General features: G+C 43.4%; 1 protein-coding gene across 1 annotated transcript; it reads left to right on the plus strand.

The window, feature by feature from the left end:
- Nucleotides 1-1,968: 1,968 nt before the first annotated feature.
- LOC125253280 (C-type mannose receptor 2-like) lies at nucleotides 1,969-18,022 on the plus strand. The gene is made up of 12 exons (XM_048167199.1): nucleotides 1,969-2,095; nucleotides 3,454-3,738; nucleotides 4,185-4,529; nucleotides 5,074-5,448; nucleotides 5,539-5,919; nucleotides 14,858-15,235; nucleotides 15,327-15,674; nucleotides 15,841-16,209; nucleotides 16,487-16,867; nucleotides 17,041-17,049; nucleotides 17,191-17,267; nucleotides 17,495-18,022. Exons 1-12 carry the CDS (start codon nucleotides 1,969-1,971, stop codon nucleotides 17,573-17,575), a joined length of 3,156 nt encoding a protein of 1,051 aa, XP_048023156.1. The 3' UTR covers nucleotides 17,576-18,022.
- The last annotated feature ends 4,072 nt before the right edge of the window (nucleotides 18,023-22,094 follow it).

The following is a 22,094-nucleotide window of genomic DNA, read 5'->3' on the forward strand; positions in this document are numbered from 1 at the left end:
TAAATTTATCCACTAACCATTCAGAAATGTCCAGTTTCATTCTAAAAGTTGTAACTTCTTCCTGAGTCTCTCCATCAGTATCGACTCCGGTTTGAACAATGTAAGGCTGAACACTGTTACTGACAATCCTCATTTTGGCTGCGTGAGATTCTCCAGCTTTGTTGTTGTTGAGCTGTTAAAGCTCCGCCCTCTTCTGGAAAGGGGGCCGGGAGCAGCAGCTCATTTGCATTTAAAGGGACACACACAAAAACGGCGTGTTTTTGCTCACACCCAAATAGAGACAAATTTGACAAGCTATAATAAATGATCTGTGGGGTATTTTGAGCTGAAACTTCACAGACACATTCTGGAGACACCAGAGACTTACAGTTGTGGTCAGAATTATTGGCACCCTTGGTAAATATGATCAAAGATGACTATAAAAATAAATCGGCATTGTTTATAATTTTGATCTTTAATTCATAAAATTAGCAAAAATCTAACCTTTCATTGAAAAAAAAGAATTGAAAGTGGGAGGGGGAGGGGGGAATCACATTATGAAATAAATCTTTTACTCCAAAACACGTTGGCCACAATTATTGGCACCCTTTTATTCAATACTTTTTGCAACCTCCTTTTCCCAAGATAACAGCTCTGAGTCTTCTTCTATAATGCCTGATGAGTTTGGAGAACACCTGACAAGAGATCAAAGACCATTCCTTCATGCAGAATCTCTCCAGATCCTTCAGATTCACAGATTCATGTTGGTGCTTCTTCTTTAGTTCACTCCACTCATTTTCTTTAGGGTTCAGGTCAGGGGACTGGGATAGTCATGGCAGAAGCTTCATTTTATGCTCAGTGACCCATTTTTGTGTTGGTTTTGATGTTTGTTTTGGATCATTGTCCTGATGGAAGATCCAACCACGGCCCATTATTGGATTTCTAGCAGAAGCGGTCAGGTTTTGATTTTTTTATCTGTTGATATTTGATAGAATCCATGATACGATATATCTGAACAAGATGTCCAGGACCTCCAGCACAAAAATAGGCCCACAACATTAAAGATCCAGCAGTATATTTAACCGTGGGCATGGGGTACTTTTTATCCATGTGTGCACCAAACCCATCTGGTGGGTTTGCTGCCAAAAAGCTCTTTTTTTAGTTTCATCTGACCATAGAAGCCGGTCCCGTTTGAAGTCCCAGTGTCTGACAACTTAATATGCTGGAGATTGTTTCTGGATGAGAGCAGAGGATTTTTCTTGAAACCCTCCCGAACAACTTGGTGATGTAGGTGTTACGTGTGGTGCTGTACTGAAGAGGCAATACTCGGTAATCCACAGTGATGGGTACTTTAATAACAACAAAGGAGAGATATACACACAATACACGTTTAACACAACAGAGAACGGACAGGGAGTGAAGGGAGTGAGTCCATTATAAAGGCAGTGATGATAATAGAGTCCAGGTGCAGGTGATCTGTGATGATGGGGAAAAGACGAGGGAAGTGAGTGCAGGTGTGGAGAACAGGAGGATCATGGGTAATGGAGTCCGGGAGACACGGGAACTGTGACGGGGGGGTGGGCGCCCTGGAGACCTCACGCAGGTGCAGGGAGAGGAGTGGACGGACACTGAGGTCTCCAGGGTGGATCAGAGGTCATGGACAACGGGTCGGGGGCCGAAGGCGGCCATGGCGGGTGAGGCGTTGTAGCCGAATTGTAGACGAGCCCAGGCGGAGCTGAGGGTTCTGCGGGACATGGCAATGCCGACGGCTCAGACGACCGAGGCGCAGGCGGGGTTCCGGAAGGCCGCAGAGGAGCCAGAACGACAGACGACCGAGGTGGAGCAGGAGGGAGTGAGGAAGCCAACGGAGCCAGAGGGACGAAGGGACGAGGTGAAACCGGGGGAGTGCAGTCCTGAGGTGAGGGCAGGCCGACGAACGACCAATGCGGAACCGGAGGAAGGATGGAGTCTGGCGGAACTGATGGACTGATGGGCCACGGTGGAGATGAGGGAGGTTGGAGCCAAGGAGGAGTTAATGGACCAACGGGCCGAGATGGAGTCCTGGTCGAGGATGCTGGAGGTGGAGACCTAGGAGTGGCGGTGGCTGGAGCAGAGGGCTCGGCGGCGGTGGCTGGAGCAGAGGGCTCGCGGGCGGCGGCTGGAGCAGAGGGCTCGGCGGCGGCTGGAGCAGAGGGCTCGGCGGCGGTGGCTGGAGCAGAGGGCTCGCGGGCGGCGGCTGGAGCAGAGGGCTCGGCGGCAGTGGCTGGAGCAGAGGGCTCGCGGGTGGCGGCTGGAGCAGAGGGCTCGGCGGCGGTGGCTGGAGCAGAGGGCTCGGCGGCAGTGGCTGGAGCAGAGGGCTCGCGGGTGGCGGCTGGAGCAGAGGGCTCGGCGGCAGTGGCTGGAGCAGAGGGCTCGCGGGCGGCGGCTGGAGCAGAGGGCTCGGCGGCGGCGGCTGGAGCAGAGGGCTCGGTGGCGGTGGCTGGAGCAGAGGGCTCGCGGGCGGCGGCTGGAGCAGAAGGCTCGCGGGCGGCGGCTGGAGCAGAGGGCTCGGCGGCAGTGGCTGGAGCAGAGGGCTCGGTGGCGGTGGCTGGAGCAGAGGGCTCGGCGGCGGCTGGAGCAGAGGGCTCGCGGGCGGCGGCTGGAGCAGAGGGCTCGCGGGCGGCGGCTGGAGCAGAGGGCTCGGCGGCAGTGGCTGGAGCAGAGGGCTCGGCGGCGGTGGCTGGAGCAGAGGGCTCGGCGGCGGTGGCTGGAGCAGAGGGCTCGGTGGCGGTGGCTGGAGCAGAGGGCTCGCGGGCGGCGGCTGGAGCAGAGGGCTCGGCGGCAGTGGCTGGAGCAGAGGGCTCGCGGGTGGCGGCTGGAGCAGAGGGCTCGGCGGCAGTGGCTGGAGCAGAGGGCTCGCGGGCGGCGGCTGGAGCAGAGGGCTCGGCGGCGGCGGCTGGAGCAGAGGGCTCGGTGGCGGTGGCTGGAGCAGAGGGCTCGCGGGCGGCGGCTGGAGCAGAGAGCTCGGTGGCGGCGGCTGGAGCAGAGGGCTCGGCGGCGGGGGCTGGAGCAGAGGGCTCGGCGGTGGCGGCTGGAACCGCTTGAAGAGGGGTCCAGTCCATCCCCTCATACATTACTAAAATCCCACACCGTGAATTTATTTTACATTTTTTTCATGTTAATGTCAAATATGATCAAATGCTTTTGGGGAACTTTTATTTGACGATCTCTCAATTATCACTGAAATATGTGACATAAAACCCTGATTTATGAAATATGATACTCAAAAACATGCATACACACACACACACACACACCTACACACACATACACACACACACACACACACACACACACACACACACACAGGGTTAAAAGTCAAGTATCGATGCCATTGTAGAAACTGCAGTCACCCATGATGAATGTGACCTTGTCTGAACAGGGAGATAACTGAAGTAGTATCATGTGATCTCTTCCCTTATGTGTTTTCAACAGGTTTCTTTACCCTCACGCAGTGTGTCCCTCAGTATGTCTTTGTGAATGAATCCAAGACTTGGGCAGAAGCTCAGAGATACTGTAGGGAGAAATACACTGATCTGGCCACTATTGAAAATAATCAACAGACGATCCAGTTGATCGACACAGTGAATGATGATTCCATTGATTTGGCTTGGATTGGACTCCATGATGATCTGAGCACTTGGAAATGGACTCTAGAGGACAGTGGTTTCTTCAAGGAAGGAGAAAAAGACTTCAGGAACTGGTATAACGAAGGACCAAGTAAAAATGGAGATGGGTGTGTGTATATGAACAGAGGGATATGGCACACAGCAGGCTGTGTCAATGAAATACATTATCTTTGCTATGATGGTGAGCTGTTCCATTCAAATGTCTGGTAACACTTTATTTTAGGGTCTTTTAACTAGTGAATATTACATGAAACATGAATATTACTAGAATATTGGCTGTTTATTAGTAATTATTAAGCACATATTAATGTCTTATTCTGCATGACCTTATTCTACATTCTTAATCCTACCCAATACCTAAACTTAACAACTACCTTACTAACTATTAATTAACTAATAGCAGTAAATTAGGAGTTTATTGAGGGAAAAGTCATAGTTAATAGTGAATACATGTTCCCTATACTAAAGTGTTACCAAATGTCTAAGACAATGAACAAAAATTGAAAAACAAACCAATCTCTCTCTAAACTTAATATCTTTCAGGAAGAGAAAATGCCAGTGATACTTATGTGTTTTACCAGTACTTAAGCTGGACTGAAGCTCAGAGTTACTGCAGAGAACATCACACAGACCTCGTCAGTATCAGGAATGAGATTGAACAACAGAAGATTCAGTATTTTTTAGGGAATTATGATGGTTTAAATATTTGGATTGGACTGTACAAACCTAGATCTTGGTCAGATCAGAGTAACTCTTCATTCAGGAATTGGATGACAGGACAGCCAGATAATGCAGGATCCTGCACTGCAATCTCATTCAGTGACTCCAGGAGCTGGGCAGATGAAAACTGCGATTATTCTTTTCCTTTCTTTTGCTACAGCGGTGAGTAGATCTTAAAGGGAAGGGAAAATGGTTCACCCAAAAATGATTATTCTTTCATCATTTACTCACCCTCATGTGGTTCAAGACTTATATGAATTTCTTGAAGAAGATGTTTTGAAGAATATTGTTCACTACAGAGTTTTAGTGCCTAATGATTTAAATTGTGTGGAAAAACATTTCTCAGAATATCTTCTTTTGTCTCCTACAGAGAATACAGTGAGGGTCAGTAAATCATGACAAAATTATTCTTTTTTGTGTATCCCTTTATCATCTTTTCTATCTTGGATAGTAATCCATGAAATCTATAACATACAGCCTCAGTGTGCTCACATTGATTGCAAAAAAGCATAGACATGTTTACAGAATTATATAGCGATTCCTATATAGAAAAATCACTTCCTGCCCTCCAGCTGTATTTCGCGCCACAGCAATGACGCCATGTGTTAATTTATCACAAATATTTAGGATACTTCGATACATTTAAAAAACAAACAATCAAAGAAAAAACACTTTTTATGGAAACATTTATTTTCTCTATTTACAGCATTAGCATCATCCCGCCAGTATCACTTTGTGAATGAATCCAAGACCTGGACTGAAGCTCAGAGATACTGCAGACAGAATTACACTGATCTGGCCACCGTTGATAACATGGAGGAAATGAACAGGTTGATTAACACAGTTAATGGGAGTTACAACGGCTCAGCCTGGATTGGTCTGTATGATGATGTGAACAACTGGAGATGGTCATTGGAGGATAATGACTTTTATCAGGATGGAGAGAGAGATTTCAGAAACTTTTATCATGAACCAAACAACGTTGGGGGGAATGAACTGTGTGTTTACATGGAGAGTAATGGAAACTGGTATGATGTGTCATGTGATAATGCACTGCATGTACAATTCGTTTGCTATGATGGTAAGGACATTTCATTTGTTTTAGATATTAATTTAAAGATTTTTTTTCAATGAGAGCTAATGTGCGTATATTTGTCATTTCATATCTCAGGTAGCGAGAATGCCACAGAGACTTACATCAGAATCACTGATGGGAAAACCTGGTCAGAGGCTCATAGATACTGCAGAGATCATTACACAGATCTCGCCAATGTGAGAAATCAGACGGAGAACCAGAGGATCTTTGAGATTGCACAAGGATATAAAGTCTGGATCGGACTGTACAGAAACAGGGTTTGGTCAAACAATCAGATGACCAGTTATCAAAACTGGAGGCCGCAAATTGATGTGTTACAGGCGCAACCAGACAATGGAAATTTTCATCAAGCTTATGAATATCCATATCAGCTCTGCACTGCAGTATCATTCAGATATTCAGGCCATTGGACAGATGAGATATGTGTATCCAGCATGCCTTTCTTCTGCTACAGCAGTAAGTTCACTCGCTTTGTTGGAAGCCATTATTTGGCAGGAATGATAAAGACTTTAAGCACCTGGGTCTAAAATGAAAGATCAACATGTTTAATTTAGGCTAAAGGCACCAGACCTGTAAATATATGAATTCAAATTATATTATGATTTTTTTTTTTTTAACTGAAAAATCTAATGACTGAAAACCCTTAACATGTTCGTATTTAAATAAAAATAGATAAAGGAAACATCACCTTAATGGTGACCTAAAACAGAACTTTTTATTTATTTATTTATTTTTTACCTTTACAAATTTTACAATTGGGGGTTCAATTAGAGATTTTATTCTTTTATTCTCCTAGATCATAAGTCCATTTCACCTAAAATTTTTAAAAAAGGATGCGTTAAAAAGACAACTTGTGTTACTTCACACCTGTTGTGTCTAGTTAAAGCTGCAGTCCGTAACTTTTTTGGTTAAAAATTATCCAAAAACAATTTTTGAGCAAGTACATAACCAGCCAGTGTTCAAAAGTATCTCCTTATCTTAGCTCAAATTACAACGGTAAGCTTGTTATAATGTTTTATAATAAGAGCGACCTGGTGGATTTCCATGGGAAATTTGAGTCCAGGCTAGTCAGTTTTATCACGTGAGGATGCTGCTGGTAGCGGATCATTTATAGCCTTTTCTCACTGCAGCTGGAATAATTAAACATAATTTTGATGGCGGATTATAATCCAGAAAGATCCAAATGACAATCATCAGTGACAACTGGAGATTAGGGCTGCAACAAACAATTATTTTAATAATAGATTAATCTACCGATTATAAGAACTATTAATCGACTAATCACCGATTATTACACTGATTAATCAGAAGGCTTTGTTCGGTTATTCCACTATAGCAATTAGTTAAAATATTGAGTTATACTGTACTTTAACTAGTAAATAAAACAAGGAAATGTCTTCAGCTTTTGAAAGTGTATTTTTTAATGATTTTCAAGCCAACTGAATAGACCAATATCCTTCAGGTTTTCTTTCCTCCTCAGAAGTCATCAATAGTCCAACTGTTACAATGACTGGTACTGTGTTTTTAAGTCTGGGAATTGTAATAATAACTTTTTAATAACAGTAAAATATGAATATGTAATATTGTGCTTTTTTTTTTTTTTTTTAAACTGCCCCTCTCTAGATTTCTTCTTTTTTTCTTTTTTTTTTTAAAACTAACTATCAAGTTTATGGTCATTGAATGGCTTTCCTGAGGTAAATGTTACATTTGTTTGCAAGCTGTTTTATTGACTTATTTCTGCGGTTAAAACTCTGATTAAGTGATTACATTACAGATGGATTAATTTCAGTAAGTTGTACTGTATATTTCAACATACTTTCTGGTGTTCATTCATGTTTATTTTCTGTATTTGCTGTAATTGCAGAGAGGAAGATAACCGCTTGAGGTGTTACAGCGATCTGCCACACCATGTTAAACAGCGTCAAAACCACATGCATTGTTTGAATCCCCTATTAAAATTGATCATTTAAAAGCTGAGACTTAGTTTTATATCAAAAGTAACCTGATCTGTCTTATCTGTCGGCACGTTGTCTGTGTCCTCTTTGCTCTGCTATGTATCTTTCACTGCGTGAGAAAATGGACGTGTGGCGTGAGAACAGAAAGTTTGAATGAGAGTTGGTGGCCCTGCATGACAGTATTTTTTTTTTGTAGTTATGCTAAATGTTATGTTTGTTATGTTTATGCTATGTTAATCTCCCACATTTCACGGGTTCGACTTCGTTTGCACTATGCACTCCAAACCGATGACTTCTTTTATTGGATTGGATTCAAAAGAGCTGCATAACAGTATTGTGCTACAGCACCCCACTGGTCAAACTGCGTTATTGCAGGCCCTTAAAATAGGTCGGAAGAGATCAAGAGATTATTAGACAACAAAAATATTCGTAGACAATTTTTTATTGTCGACGTTGTCAATAATGTCAACTAATCGATTCAGCCCTACTGGAGATTCAGCCGTAGTCAAAAAGCAAAAGACTTTGGACTGTGGGGTGGCTACAGAAATTGAAATCTACAGGTAACGCTAATACACACTAAATACAGACAGTCACGTAATGCTGATATTGTTAACATTAACAATTTGAGAACAAAGTATAACAGTAATAATAATTTGCATGGTTTGGCATGATCCGAGCTAAGCAATGGTTAGATTTAATCATCATTGGCAGCGCGATTTATTGTAGGCCTAATGCTTTTTCCCTCAGTTGGTCAGAACAAAAGTGGCAGAAATGTTACGTACTTGTTCAGATGATATTTTCCAGTGAAAATTCTTATATTGGTCATACTTTCAAGACATAGAATCTGTGATTCTGAAGTACAGTATCCACATCGGTGTAGTGATTGACAGCAAACGTTAGATTCACCCGCTGAGGAGTCGTGCCGATGCACAATGCATGTAAAGATGATAATTTCGCAAATAACTGCAATTGCAGGTTTCAAACAGAGATGGCGACAAAGAGGAAAAATGTCAGACTGCAGCTTTAAGAACTACACATTTTATGTTAGTTCTAACTCATTCAGTGTGTTATTATTATTAACACAGTGTAAAAATATTTAACACACTGTGTCATAAATCACACAGGTTTGTGTAAGATGTGCTTTAATCAGTTTAACAAAATGAATGCAATACAAATCTTTTTTTTTTAAATATGCAATTATTAACTTGACTGGTAGGCTACATTAACATGTCATTTGAATTTCATAACATTTATAAAGACATTTTTAAATATATATCTTGGATTTACAAAAAGTTTTTAGTTTGTAAGAATGTCGATGTCGATGAGTCATGTTAATATTTAAAGGCATTTTACTCGGCATGAATATATTCTATTGTTTAATGAAACAGAGGCAACAGATAGCGATGAAAATGTACTCGGTTACTAATGTAACCTCGGTTCCCTGAGATACGGGAACATGTACTGCGTCTTGCTAGACGATATGGAGAAAACTCCTCTTTCTCAGATAACTGAAGCCTTTTTCAGTCTTGCAGTGAGATTGCATGGCAAAATTGCAATATTGGTGAAGAAGCCCGCCAGAGCCGGCCAGAAAGGGGGGGCCATCTGGCTATATAAGCGGGCATTTCGCATAGGATCTCTGGTTTAATTCAACTGAAGCGAAGACACAGAGTCATGCAGCGTCATAGCATGGCTAGCTACGGATATAATCGGAGTCGTTGTAAATTCTAGCTAGGTCAAACTCTACAAAGAATAGGTCCCGCCCAGAGGATCACGTTAGACTTTCGCACTGTCCGTCATTTTGACGGACAGGATAGTAAAAAATCCGTCATAATCAATTATTACCCGTCATTTTAATTTTTATATTTTAATGATGATAAGACGTTTAATAGTTTATTTTTTCGTCCACATTTTCATTTTTATTCACAAATTTAGGCTACAGGTTAAACAAAATGCCTAGGCTATGCATTTATATTATGAAAAGAAAGTTGAAAAAAAGACTGTGCGTCACTTTTCAGATTTAATCTTGAACAGTTGTCACGGATCGTGAGTGAACGTGATCATCCCTTCCTCTTTACTACTTTACAGAACGAAATAAACATGAACGAACATCAGAAAATATGTTGAACGACACAGTAGCTCACCGAAATCTGTATCATGTCTTAATCAGTTCAGTCAATGTTGGAAAAAAATGTCACGTAACATTATACCTCAGAAAAGCCATTCGTTGACCATAAACTTGATAGTCAGCAAGACAAATAACAAAACAAACTATTTAAAACAAAACGAACTGGATTAGAAACTTAATTATGTAAGTATAAGTATTATAACTATTATTATAAAATTGACTTAAACTGGGTGCTCGCCTGTGTGTAATCAAATGCATCATTTTCATTTTATTCTGGAGACTGAACTTGCGCTCTGCTGCCACACTGGAGCGCACTTACCACCTACTGGACAGGGGTGGATCAGCCTTAGTGTAATATGTCAAAATGATGGACGGCCTTCAGATTTTTCCATCACTGCAAAAAAAATTCTGTCAATGACGGAAAATTTTCGGTTAACGTGACCTCTGGTCCCGCCACCAGGTAGGAGTGTTGTTCCCAGGGAGCCGAACTCTGAGAAGCAGTAATGCAGAAAGAATCTGAGCCTGCAAAGCAGGGACGTCCAGGTGGACGGCAAGGCCCAGCCAGCCGCTGCACAGATTTCTGCAATGGACACACCACTGGACCATGCCCAGGATGAGGCCATGCCTCTCGTGGAGTGTGCTCTTACTCCAATGGATCATTGTAAGCCCAAAGAGGAGTATGCAAGTGCAATCACATTAACATCCATCGGGATAACCTATGCTTCATGACCAGATGCCCTTTGGTGCAGCCTCCGAAGCATACAAAGAGTTGTTCCGACTGTATGAATGAGGCAGAACAGTCAATGTAGGTTCTCAAAACCTTGACTGGGCAGAGTAAATACAACTCCTGGTCCTCCTGCGAGGGGAGGAAGTGCAGAGAGTGTGATAACCTGTGCTCTGAACGGAGTGGAGAGCACTTCAGGTAGGTAACCATGCCTTGGCTTTAGGATGACCTTGGAGTCGTTGGGTCTGAACTCAAGGAAGGTAGGGCTCACAGAGAGTGCCTGCAAATCTCCTACGACCCTTATCCAACAACTCTTGAAGGAAGGACAATATCAAATATATGTCACATGCAGATGGGTCTTCGCCGCGGGCTGTGCACCAAGCAGAGAAGACCAAACATTTAAGGGCATAGAGGATTCTTGTAGACAGGGCTCTAGCCTGTGAAATAGTATTTAGGACATTCTCTGGAAGGTCTACAGGCTCCCATCGAAAGGCCATAGGTGCAGAGCCCACAGCTCGGGCTGGGGGTGCCAGATAATCCTGTTCACCTGAGAGATGAGGTCCCGTCTCAGGGCAATGGGCCATGGCGCTGCTATGAACAGCTTAGACAGCTCTGAGAGCCAATGTTGGTTTTTCCAGAGCAAGGCCACTGATTCGCCAGTCATCAGTCAGTCGTGGTCCTTTGAAAAATAAATTGGGCAATGGAAGTTGTCTTTTGAGGCGAAGAGGTCAACCTCTGCCCTCCCAAAGATCTCCCATATTCTCTGAACCATTTGGGGATGGAGCATCCACTTTTCTGAGGAGACACTGTTTGGGGATAGCATGTCTGGTTCAGTTTGCCAAGCACATGCGCTGCCCTCAGTGAGCGCAGGTTGCACTGTGCCCATTCTAAGAGACCCATTTACTCTTCACCAGAGTGCAGAGATGCATTGAGGAGAGCCCTCCCTAGTGATTTATGTAGAACACCACCGTCATGCTGTCCGAGCGGACCAAGACATGTTGTCCCTCCAGGTGTGGCAGGACAGTCTAAAAGGCTCGAGAGACTGCCAGCATTTTCAGGCAGTTGTTGTGCCACCTTTCCTTTTTCAACCAAATGGAAAAGGCTGGTCTGCCTTCACACAGGGCTCCCCAACCTGTGTTAGACTTATCTGTGAGGATGACCTTCCTCCTGCATATCATACCTAGGGCCACGCCGTGTTTGAACCAACAAAGGTTCTTCCAAAGGGCCAGGGCCGCAAAGCAAGCCTGGTTCACCTTGATACGTAAGCGTCTGTGATGTCAAGCATGGTATGGGACTTGAGGTTTCAGCCAGTACTGTAGGGGCCGCATGTGAAGCAGGCCAAGCTTTAGCACCGGAGATGCAGAGGCCATGAAGCCTAGCATTGCCTGAAACACTGAGAGGTAGAGAGGCTGCAACTGTGAAGGTGGCCGCAAGCTGCTGTATGGCCAGAGCGCACTCTGGCGAGACCACAGTCCTCATTTGAATTGATTTGAAAACTGCTCCCAGGAACGAAATCCGTTTGCTGGGAGATAGTGAGCTTTTGGCAAAGTTGACCCTGAGCCCCAAGCACTCTAGGTGGCTAAAGAGAAAGGATCTATGAGACACTAGCTCGGCCTTCGACTGGGCTAAGATGAGCCAGTCATCAAGGTAGTTTAGAACGCAGATTCTTATCTGTCTCAGAGGGGAGAGAGAGACGCGTCCATATGCTTTGTGAATGTATGAGGAGCTAGGGACAGTCTAAACGGGAGGACCGTATATTGATATGCCACTCTCTTGAAGGTGAATCTTAAGAAGTGTCTGTGATGGGGGCTATCTGGATGTGATCTGGATGTGAAAGTAAGCATCTTTCAGATCCAGAGAAAATAACCAGTCCCCTGGGCATATCTGTGAGAGAATCTGGATCAAAGGGGTCATTCTGAATGAGCACTTCACGAGGGCACGATTCAGAAGCCTGAAGTCGAGGATGGGCCTGAGACCACCATCCTTCTTGGGGACGAGGAAGTAATGGCTGTAGATGCCTAACTCGGTCTGACTTTCTCTATGGCTCCTTTAGCCAGCAAATTTTTCACCTCGCTCCCCACTGAGGTAGGAAACATACCGCTGAAACATGTTTTTTTTGAGCAAATTGAAGTACTGTCCCCAAAACCCATTTTGACACTCTGGGGATGGTCTGCCCGTGTGGCAAGGGGTTGAATTGGTTCGAGCGACGGGTTGTTGCGAGGGGACCCGATGCTCGTGATATGTTTGTTTTATCTTGTTTGCTATAAAAGTGATGAGTTGCATAGGTGCGGGAACTTGAGCAGGCCAAGTGTTTACAAACAAATTGTCTCCAGCACCCAGAACTGAACGGGGTGTTAGGTGCCATAAATATTCGTAAAGAATGCTCTTTTAGAGAGAATAGTTATATGAGTATCCATTGATAGTCATAAGGGAGAACGTCATACATTAACGAGCTGTTAGCACTGCATTCAGCTGAGCACTGTCAGTATGAATGAGGTGGAACAGTCAATGTAGGTTCTCAAAACCTTGACTGGGCAGAGTAAATACAACTCCTGGTCCTTCTGCGAGGGGAGGAAGTGCAGAGAGTGTGATAACTTGTGCACTTCAGGTACGTAACCATGCCTTGGCTTTAGGATGACCTTGGAGTCGTTGGGCCCGAACTCAAGGAAGGTAGGGCTCACAGAGAGCACCTGCAAATCTCCTACTCGCTTAACCGATGCTAAAGCTAATAGCAGAGCAGCTTTGAGCGACAGGAGTTGAATGTCTGCAGACTGTAACAGTTCAAAGGGAATGCTGTCAGTGCTGTGCTCACTTTTGCAGCATGCATAGAGCTAGGGGAATCCCCTTGCTGCAGGGAGGATGAGACACATGGGAATAGACCGGCGTGAGCTCACCTAGCCTCATTCAATCAGTCTTGCAATTGCATTGTTCCTTTTTCTCATGCCAGAGATAAAAAGAACAGTGAAAAACAAGGGGAAGAGCCGTCTTCAGAGAAAGTGATCTGTGAACGCAGCGAGGCGAGACTTGCGCTCTAGTGGTGAGAGCGTCCATCTTCAATGGAGGCAGATTATGGGAGCGGGGCTGGCAAGTGACGCGCTCCAAAATTCGGCATTTGTTATAAAAATCTCTTTGCTCATATACAGTGGTGTGAAAAAGTGATTTTTTTTAGCATGTTTGTCACACTTAAATGTTTCAGATCATCAAACAAATTTAACAAATCAAAGATAACACACGTAAACACAACATGCAGTTTTTATTATGAAGGGAAAACAAAATCCAAATCCACATGGCCCTATGTGAAAAAGTGCTTGCCCCTAAACCTAATAACTAGTTGGGCCACCCTTAGCAGCAACAACTGCAATCAAGCGTTTGCAATAACTTGCAATGAGTCTGTTACAGTGCTGTGGAGGAATTTTGGCCCACTCATCTTTGTAGAATTGTTGTAACTCAGCCACATTGGAGGGTTTTCGAGCATGAACCGCATTTTTAAGGTCATGCCACAGCATCTCAATAGGATTGAGGTCAGGACTCTGACTAGGCCACTCCAAAGTCTTCATTTTGTTTTTCTTCAGCCATTCAGAGGTGGACTTGCTGGTGTATTTTGGATCATTGTCCTGCTGCAGAACCCAAGTTCACTTCAGCTTGAGGTCACGAACAGATGGCCGGACATTGTCCTTCAGGATTTTTTGGTAAACAGCAGAATTCATGGTTCCATTTATCACAGAAAGTTTTCCAGGTCCTGAAGCAGCAAAACAGCCCCAGACCATCACAGTACCACCACCATATTTACTGTTAGTATGATGTTCTTTTTCTGAAATGCCGTGTTACTTTTATGCCAGACGTAATGGGACACACACTTTCCAAAAAAGTTCAACTTTTGTCTCATCAGTCCACAGTATTTTCCCAAAGGTCTTGGGGATCATCAAGATGTTTTCTGGCAAAACTGAGACTAGCCTTTATGTTCTTTTTGCTCAGCAGCGGTTTTAGTCTTGGAACTCTGCCATGCAGGCCATTTTTGCCCAGTCTCTTTCTTATGGTGGAGTCACGAACACTGACCTTAACTGTCAACTGTTAACTTTTTCACACAGGGCCATGTGGGTTTGGATTTTGTTTTCCCTTCGTAATAAAAACCTTCATTTAAAAACTGCATGTTGTGTTTACTTGTGTTATATTTGATTCATATTTAAATTAGTTTGATGATCTGAAACATTAAAGTGTGACAAACATGCAAAAAAATAAAAAATCAGGCACTTTTTCACACCACTGTAAAAATAAAAAATTGTTATACATCTCTTTGTCTGTATGCTAATGTGGGTGAATGCATGGGTGAACTATCCCTTTAAAGCAGTTTATCATGCTAATTTTTAAACTAATTTAATCATAAGTGAAATGTCAAAAAATTTCATCAAAAGCTGGTTTTATATTATTATCAATAGCAAGCAGCAGGTGTGAATTAATTGACAATGAACACTATAGCAGTAGTTAATAAGTATTAGTACAATGACAGTTTGTACACAATATCATTGTTTGTTGGTACATCATTGACCAGCTGATTGCATCATTTTTTCTGTTCTGTAAAACAATTCGCAGGAACCTGCACACAATCTTCATGTACTCGCCAGTATCACTTTGTGTCTGAGTCTAAGACTTGGACTGAAGCTCAGAGTTACTGCAGACAGAATTACACTGATCTGGCCACCGTTGATAACATGGAGGAAATGAAAAGACTCATCAAAACAGTACGTGGCACTTACTATGGCTCAGCTTGGATTGGTCTGTATGAAGATATGAACAGCTGGAAATGGTCTCTGGAGAATGCAACATTAGAGAAAGGTTTTACAAGCTGGTATGTCCAGCAACCAGTGAACTCAGGTGGACAGAGTCTCTGTGTGTACATGACAAATATCCAGGGAACATGGAGTGAGATCCCTTGCCACCAGTATTTAAGTACATTTGTTTGCTATGATGGTGAGAACTGCTGTTGACTATTTATAAATATATTAATGCAATATATTAATGATATACCATGTTATATCACATACACATATATTCCCCACAGGAAGAGTGAATGCTAGCGAGAGTTATGTGTTAATTTACCTACTCACAACCTGGACTGAAGCTCAGAGTTACTGCAGAGAATATCACACAGACCTCGTCAGTATCAGGAATATGACTGAAAACAACAAGATTCAGGTATTACTTTCAAATAATAATAACGGTGTTTGGATTGGACTGTACAGAACCAGATCTTGGTCAGATCAGAGCAACTCTTCATTCAGTAACTGGATGACAGGACAGCCAGATAATGCTGGAAACAGTGAATACTGCACTGCAGTGTCATTTAGTGACTCTGGGAGCTGGACAGATGAAAACTGTAATAATGCATTACCTTTCATTTGCTACAGCGGTGAGTGGATCTCTAATTAATATAATTACCTTTCATTTTTTAAACAATGTAACAAATGAGAAAAAGATATATTAGAACATCACAAATTAAAGGCACTTTAAAAAAAAATCTAAAAGTGTGACTAATTTTTTGGTTTTATATCTTTCCATTTTGCCTACCTTGACAGCATTAGCATCATCCCGCCAGTATCACTTTGTGAATGAATCCAAGACCTGGACTGAAGCTCAGAGATACTGCCGACAGAATTACACTGATCTGGCCACCATTGATAACATGGAGGAAATGAACAGGTCGATTAACACAGTTAATGGGAGTTACAATGGCTCAGCCTGGATTGGACTGTATGATGATGTGAACAGTTGGAGATGGTCATTGGAGGATAATGACTTTTATCAGGATGGAGGGAGAGATTTCAGAAACTTTATTCATGAATCAAACAACGTTGTTGGGAATGAACTGTGTGTTTACATGGATTATAATGGAAACTGGTATGATACGTTATGTGAATATTGGAAAACATTTGTCTGTTATGATGGTAAGACATTTAAATTGAACATTTCTTTTTTATATATACATATTTAGTTTCCTTTCAGTGAAGCATCAGTCAGTAAGTTAGTCTCAACAAATGTTACTGATAGTATTGTGGTAAGATCTCTAGAGCATGTCGTAGCTTAGCTTTTGGATCAAAACCAAAGTATACTGTATACTCACATAAAACATGTAAATGGATTGTATATATGAATGCATTTAAAATATGGTTGCCTAATCAACAAATGAAGGGAATTGATTTTAAATGTATATTTTTATCTTAGGTAGAGAAAATGCCTCTCAGAAGTTTGTCTTGGTTTCTGTGGGAAGGACCTGGCCTGAAGCTCAGAGATACTGCAGAGAGATGTACACAGACCTGGCCAGTGTGAGAGATGAGACGGAGCGTCAACAGATACTGAGCATTACACCTGTTGGTTGGTCTGTATGGATTGGTCTGCATAGAAAGAGACTGTGGTCAGATCAGAGCAGCTCTTCCTTCACATATTGGCTGCCATATACTCAATATATTGCTGCACAACCAGATAATGGTGAATATGTCCCAGGAGAGCAGGGAATTCAGCACTGCACAGCTGCGTCTTTAAAATACTTTGGCCAGTGGACAGATGAAAGATGCATTGCCAGTTTGCCTTTCTTCTGTTACAGTGGTGAGCAAATTCTATAATACACACCTTCTATAATGAAATAAAAGAATAAACATCAGACTAATACACAAAGAAAGAAGAAAATTCTGATGTGTAAAATGCTTAAGTTTTGCTAATGCTAGTCTTCTGTTTACTTTTTGGTGAACCTGATGACCATCATATCAACACCTTTTCAGATAAGTATGGTACGTTTGTGCAGATATGTGATCTGTTTGTTTCTTTTGTTATCAATAATCTCAAAACACAATGTAAATTGTTAAACTTTAGTACATAAGTGGATGAATTATGACACCTGACCTGTTTTGTATTTTTTATTTATTGATCAGTGATGGGAATGCGAGTAAAAGTTACAAGTCCTGAACATTTGTCAAAGTCTCAAATTGAAGCGCTTGTCATTATACAGGTAAGTAACTCAACAGTCACAATCATTAATTTGCCAACAGCAATGAAAATTGATTATTTTTTTTACATAAACATTGTATTATATTCAGTATATTATTCATTTGATTGATACTGCATATAACTTTCCTTATATATAAACTTCCTATAAAAGGGCAACGGTGCAATAAATATCTTAAAAATGTAGTAAATTAATGATAATGGTTTGTCATAAAACTCTTATATTTTCAGTTAAAAGAAGAGCTGATCAAGCTCGGACTTCCCAACAACATCACCACGCATTTGAGAGACTATCGTATGATCCATCCCTGATGTAGGAGGAAAGCGCTTTGCAGTTTCTAATAATACACTTGTGGGCTCAATACTTAATACTTAATCAAGCATTATACTATAATCTATAAAGACTTTTACAAATGAATGATCCAGATTTTGTTTTCCCAATATGTTATGTCATTGGCATGTGTTGTTTAACAGACCAATTAAATCAGTGAAGGGGGTTATATAAAAATACTAGCAATGAAAGTAACTTGATTTTCATTGTCAGAATGATGGAAAATTATAACATACAGTACAGTACAATGTACTCATTATGCAGATTTTTTGCATTAATGTGATATGATTTAAATATGATATGTAAGATGATGATTTTGTTAAAATTTACATAATATGGTAATAAATGTTGCATCAGTAAAGTTACCTAAAGTTTAAAACTTCTGTTTTATGGGACTTAAGGATTAGTAGTAGAACCAAAGGAATGAAAACCTGATTAAAATTGTCATCCTGGCATCTTCAACAATATCTCAATGAACACAAACACATTTTCCAAAATGCTGACAAGACAAAGTTTAATATAACATCTGTTTAACTTATAACATGAAAGTAAGGTTAATAATACACCTTAGATTACACATTTTTCAGTTTTACTCCAATTAGGGTGATGCAAAAATTAGTAAACCCCACAACAAAAACTACTACATCTAGTACTTTGTATGGCCTCCATGATTTTTAATGACAGCACCAAGTCTTCTAGGCATGGAATGAACAAGTTGGCGACATTTGGCAACTTTTTCCATTCTTCAAGAATGTCCTCTTTTAGAGACTGGATGCTGGATGGAGACTGATGCTCAACTTGTCTCTTCAGAATTCCCCATAGGTGATCGATTGGGTTCAGAGCAGGAGCCACTGAATCACTTTCACCCTGTTCTTCTTCAGAAATCCAACATTGACTTAGATCACCATTTAGGATCATTGTCATGTTGGAAAAGTGCACGACAACCAAGGGCACGGAGTGATGGTAGCATCTTCTCTTTCAGTATAGAGTGGTACAGCTCCCCGACACCAGCAGCCCTCATGCAGCCCCACATAAGGACACTGCCACCACAATGTTTCACTGTAGGCACCATGCATTTTTCTTTGTATTCCTCTCCTTTGCAATGCCATACAGTTTTGATATAACAGAGACAGGTCTGAGAACCATGGTTAGGTCCTGCACAGAGGAGCCACCAGGAGGACCTTGTGAGCACTCTCTCTGATTCGTTTGACAACCAGGGAAATCAGAGCGATCGGGGGAAAGGCATACAGGAGGAGGCTGGGCCAGTCGTGTGCGAGCGCATCCCTGGTTTTTGAGAAATATATTGGGCAATGATAATTGCGTTCTGAGGCGAAGAGGTCGACCTATACTCTTCCAAAGACATCCCAAATTTTCTGAACTGTGTGGGGGTGGAGCGAGCATTCCTCTGAGGGAAGGTTGTTCCAGGACAACATGTCCGCCCCGGGTGTAAATGTTTCCGCAAGCTGCTGAATGGCTAGAGATCGTTCTGGCGAGACCACGGCCCTCATGCGGGTCGAGTCTAAAATTATTCCCAGGAGCTCTTGGGAAAATTGACCTTGAGCCCCAAGCACTCGAATGATGGATCTGTGAGATATAAGCTCGGGCTCTGACTGGGCCAGAACAAGCCAGTCGTTGAGGTAGTTCAGTATGCGCACACCCATCAGTCTCAGAGGAGAGAGCGGCATCCATGCACTTCGTAAAGGTGCAGGGAGCTAGGGACAGTCCGAATGGAAGGACTGTGCATTGATATGCCACCCCTTCGAAGGCGAATCTCGAAAATTGCCTGTGATGGGGGGCTATCTGGATGTGAAAATAAGCATCTTTCAGATCATGGGAAAAGAACCAGTCTCCCGGGCAGATTTGTGGGAAGATCTACTTCAAAGTGATCATTATGAATGAGCGCTTTTTCAGGGCCCTGTTCAGTTGTCTGAGATCAAGGATGGGTCTGAGACTGCCATCCTTTTTGGGAACTAGGAAGTGCCTGCTGTAGAAGCCTGACTCGCTCAGTGCTGGGGAAACCACTTCTATGGCTCCTTTTGCCAGCATGGTGTTTACCTTGGAATGTAGAACATGCACGTCCTTGCTTTCCACAGAGGTCTGGGCCATGCCGTTGAATAATGGGGCCCGTTGAGAGAGTACATAACCTCATTTTATTATGTTTAGCACCCAAGTTGTCACTCCAGGGAGAGTTGGGGAGCTGGAACGCTTTGGCAGGAAGTGTCGCATAGCCTGGGACGACTACTGTGCGGCTGTGAAGCGCTCAGTAAACCATCAACAGCAGGACCAAAGAGACCAGTGGGGGAGACAGGCGAGTCGAGGAAGACTGCTTTGTCCGCGTCCTTGATCTCGGTCAGCGTTAACCACAGGTGGAACTCCAGAACTACCAGGGTGGCCATTGAACACCCAATAGCCTGAGCCATTGTCTTGGTGGCGCACAGGGCCAGGTCCGTGGTGCTGCGCAGCTCTTTGAATATGGCTGAGTAGTGACCAGCCTCATCCAGAGCCTGCAGGAGCTTAGTCTGGTACACCTGGATTACCGCCATGGTGTGGATTGCAGAAGCTGTCTGGCCGGCCGATGAGTACGCCGTCCAGTAAGGGCTGACGTAGTGTGGCAGGGCTTGGATGGGTGGACGACCTTCGTTTTCCATCCAGTGGTGGCAGACGGGAACAGGTGTGAGGCCACAGCTTCGTCCAAAGGAGGCAGCTTCTCATAACCTTTCTGCTTGGCGCCGTCAATGGAAGTGAGAACGTGAGAGGCAGGAGAATGTAGGTGGGCTGAGTATGGGGCGCGCCTCGACTTCATGAACTTATCGTGGACCTCAGGGAAGAAGGGTGCTGCTCGCTGAGGGGGTGCTTGATGTCGTCCACGCAGGAACCACTCATCTAAGTGGCTGTGTGTCGGTTCGTGAGGCGCAGGCCACTCCAGACCAAACTGCTCCATGGCCTTTGACAGCACTCGGGTGAGTTCAGAGGCAATGGACATCCTACTTTCGATTGGCTCTGAAGACGTTAAGGGGGCGGGGTCATGAAGCGAGCCAACCACTCCTCGGCATCCGAGGCCGCTATGGACATGCTGTCATCCAGCGGCTCTTCATCAGATCCCCCGAACGAGACCAGGTTGTGGAGAGAGTGAGGTATGTGGGACTTGAGCCGGCGTAAACTCACTCTCATCCCAGCGCTGGGATCCTCTGCCCCGCTATTTTTTCCTCACAGGTCCCTGGGAGGAAGAAAACGTGAGGGTGAGAGGGGCAGAGTCGCTCCCTGAAAAGAAAGCGATCCACGAGCGCAAAGAGGCCAGACTAATTTATAATGCAACTGCGTTGCAGAAGGATACACCAAAGTGCACTCACTCGATGCTGCAGGCGGCTCGGGAGCAAAGCGCTGACCAGGCTGCTTGGGAGCGGCGTGGGAACAGAGCTGCTTGAGAGCAGGAGCTGATCTGGCTGTGAAGGGGCGGGTTGATCAGCGCTGCACGAGAGCTGCAATCTGAGCCGAGAGCTGGCAGAATGGCGAGAGAGCTGCAGGCTGCTCATAGGCGGCGAGCAGCTTGAGAGTTTCGAACAGAGGAGAGGCAAGCTGATCAAACTACTGCAGAGTGGCGAGCTGATCAGCGGCGAATTCCAGCTGCTTGCAGTTGAAGGCGGCTTCAAGTCTTGTAGTCTCAGCGAAGAGATGATATCTGCATCGCTGAAGGAGAATGAATCGATTTACCACGGTGAGATGGCCACTTATATAGCCCGATACCCAACCCCTTTTGGCAGGCTCGCTCACCATTGGCCCGTCATTGGTTCGTTTACTTTAAAGCATGTTATGTTATTTCCATACTCATTTTAAAAGTATGCTAAAGTGTACTTGGCCATCGGATACATCCACTCCTCCCATGTTTCTGTGTGGAAAATAATGACATATGTTTTACATTTTAATATATGTATAATATAAATATCTCAAGTCAATACATAAAATATGAACTCATCTGCACAATTTTTCCCCCAACCCCACAGAATAAATTCTACTCACTTGTTGTCCATTATCCATCACTTGATCACACCCTCAGTCTCCATTTGCTGAATAGGAGGACTTTTCTTGTTCTTCCATTCACCAAAGAGAAGTTGGTTATCTCTGATTCATTTCATGCTTTCACGGGTTGCATTTCTGGGCAGTTTGTTGAAGATGATTTGTGGAAAGCGTCCCAGATATTCACCTCAATGAGGTCCCAAAATGGTATTGGGCCAGACTCCAAGACCTTATCATCCACGAGGGCTATGACTGCTTTGTAACTTCATCCATTGTTTTGTTGGATCTGTGCTACAGGGGATTTGTCTTCATAGCGTATATGAAAAATCCATGTATATGCATGATGTGAGTCGGGCACAACAAGCAGCTTGCATTTGTAATGTTGAAAGCCAATATCTGTCACTGTCGGTACCTTTACCAGAACCATGCAGATCACCACTGACAGGATGGAGAACAAGTCCTTAGGCATATGTCTTGCCATGGTCT

The sequence above is a fragment of the Megalobrama amblycephala genome, linkage group LG18 (assembly GCF_018812025.1).
Source record: "Megalobrama amblycephala isolate DHTTF-2021 linkage group LG18, ASM1881202v1, whole genome shotgun sequence".
Classification (NCBI taxonomy): domain Eukaryota; kingdom Metazoa; phylum Chordata; class Actinopteri; order Cypriniformes; family Xenocyprididae; genus Megalobrama; species Megalobrama amblycephala.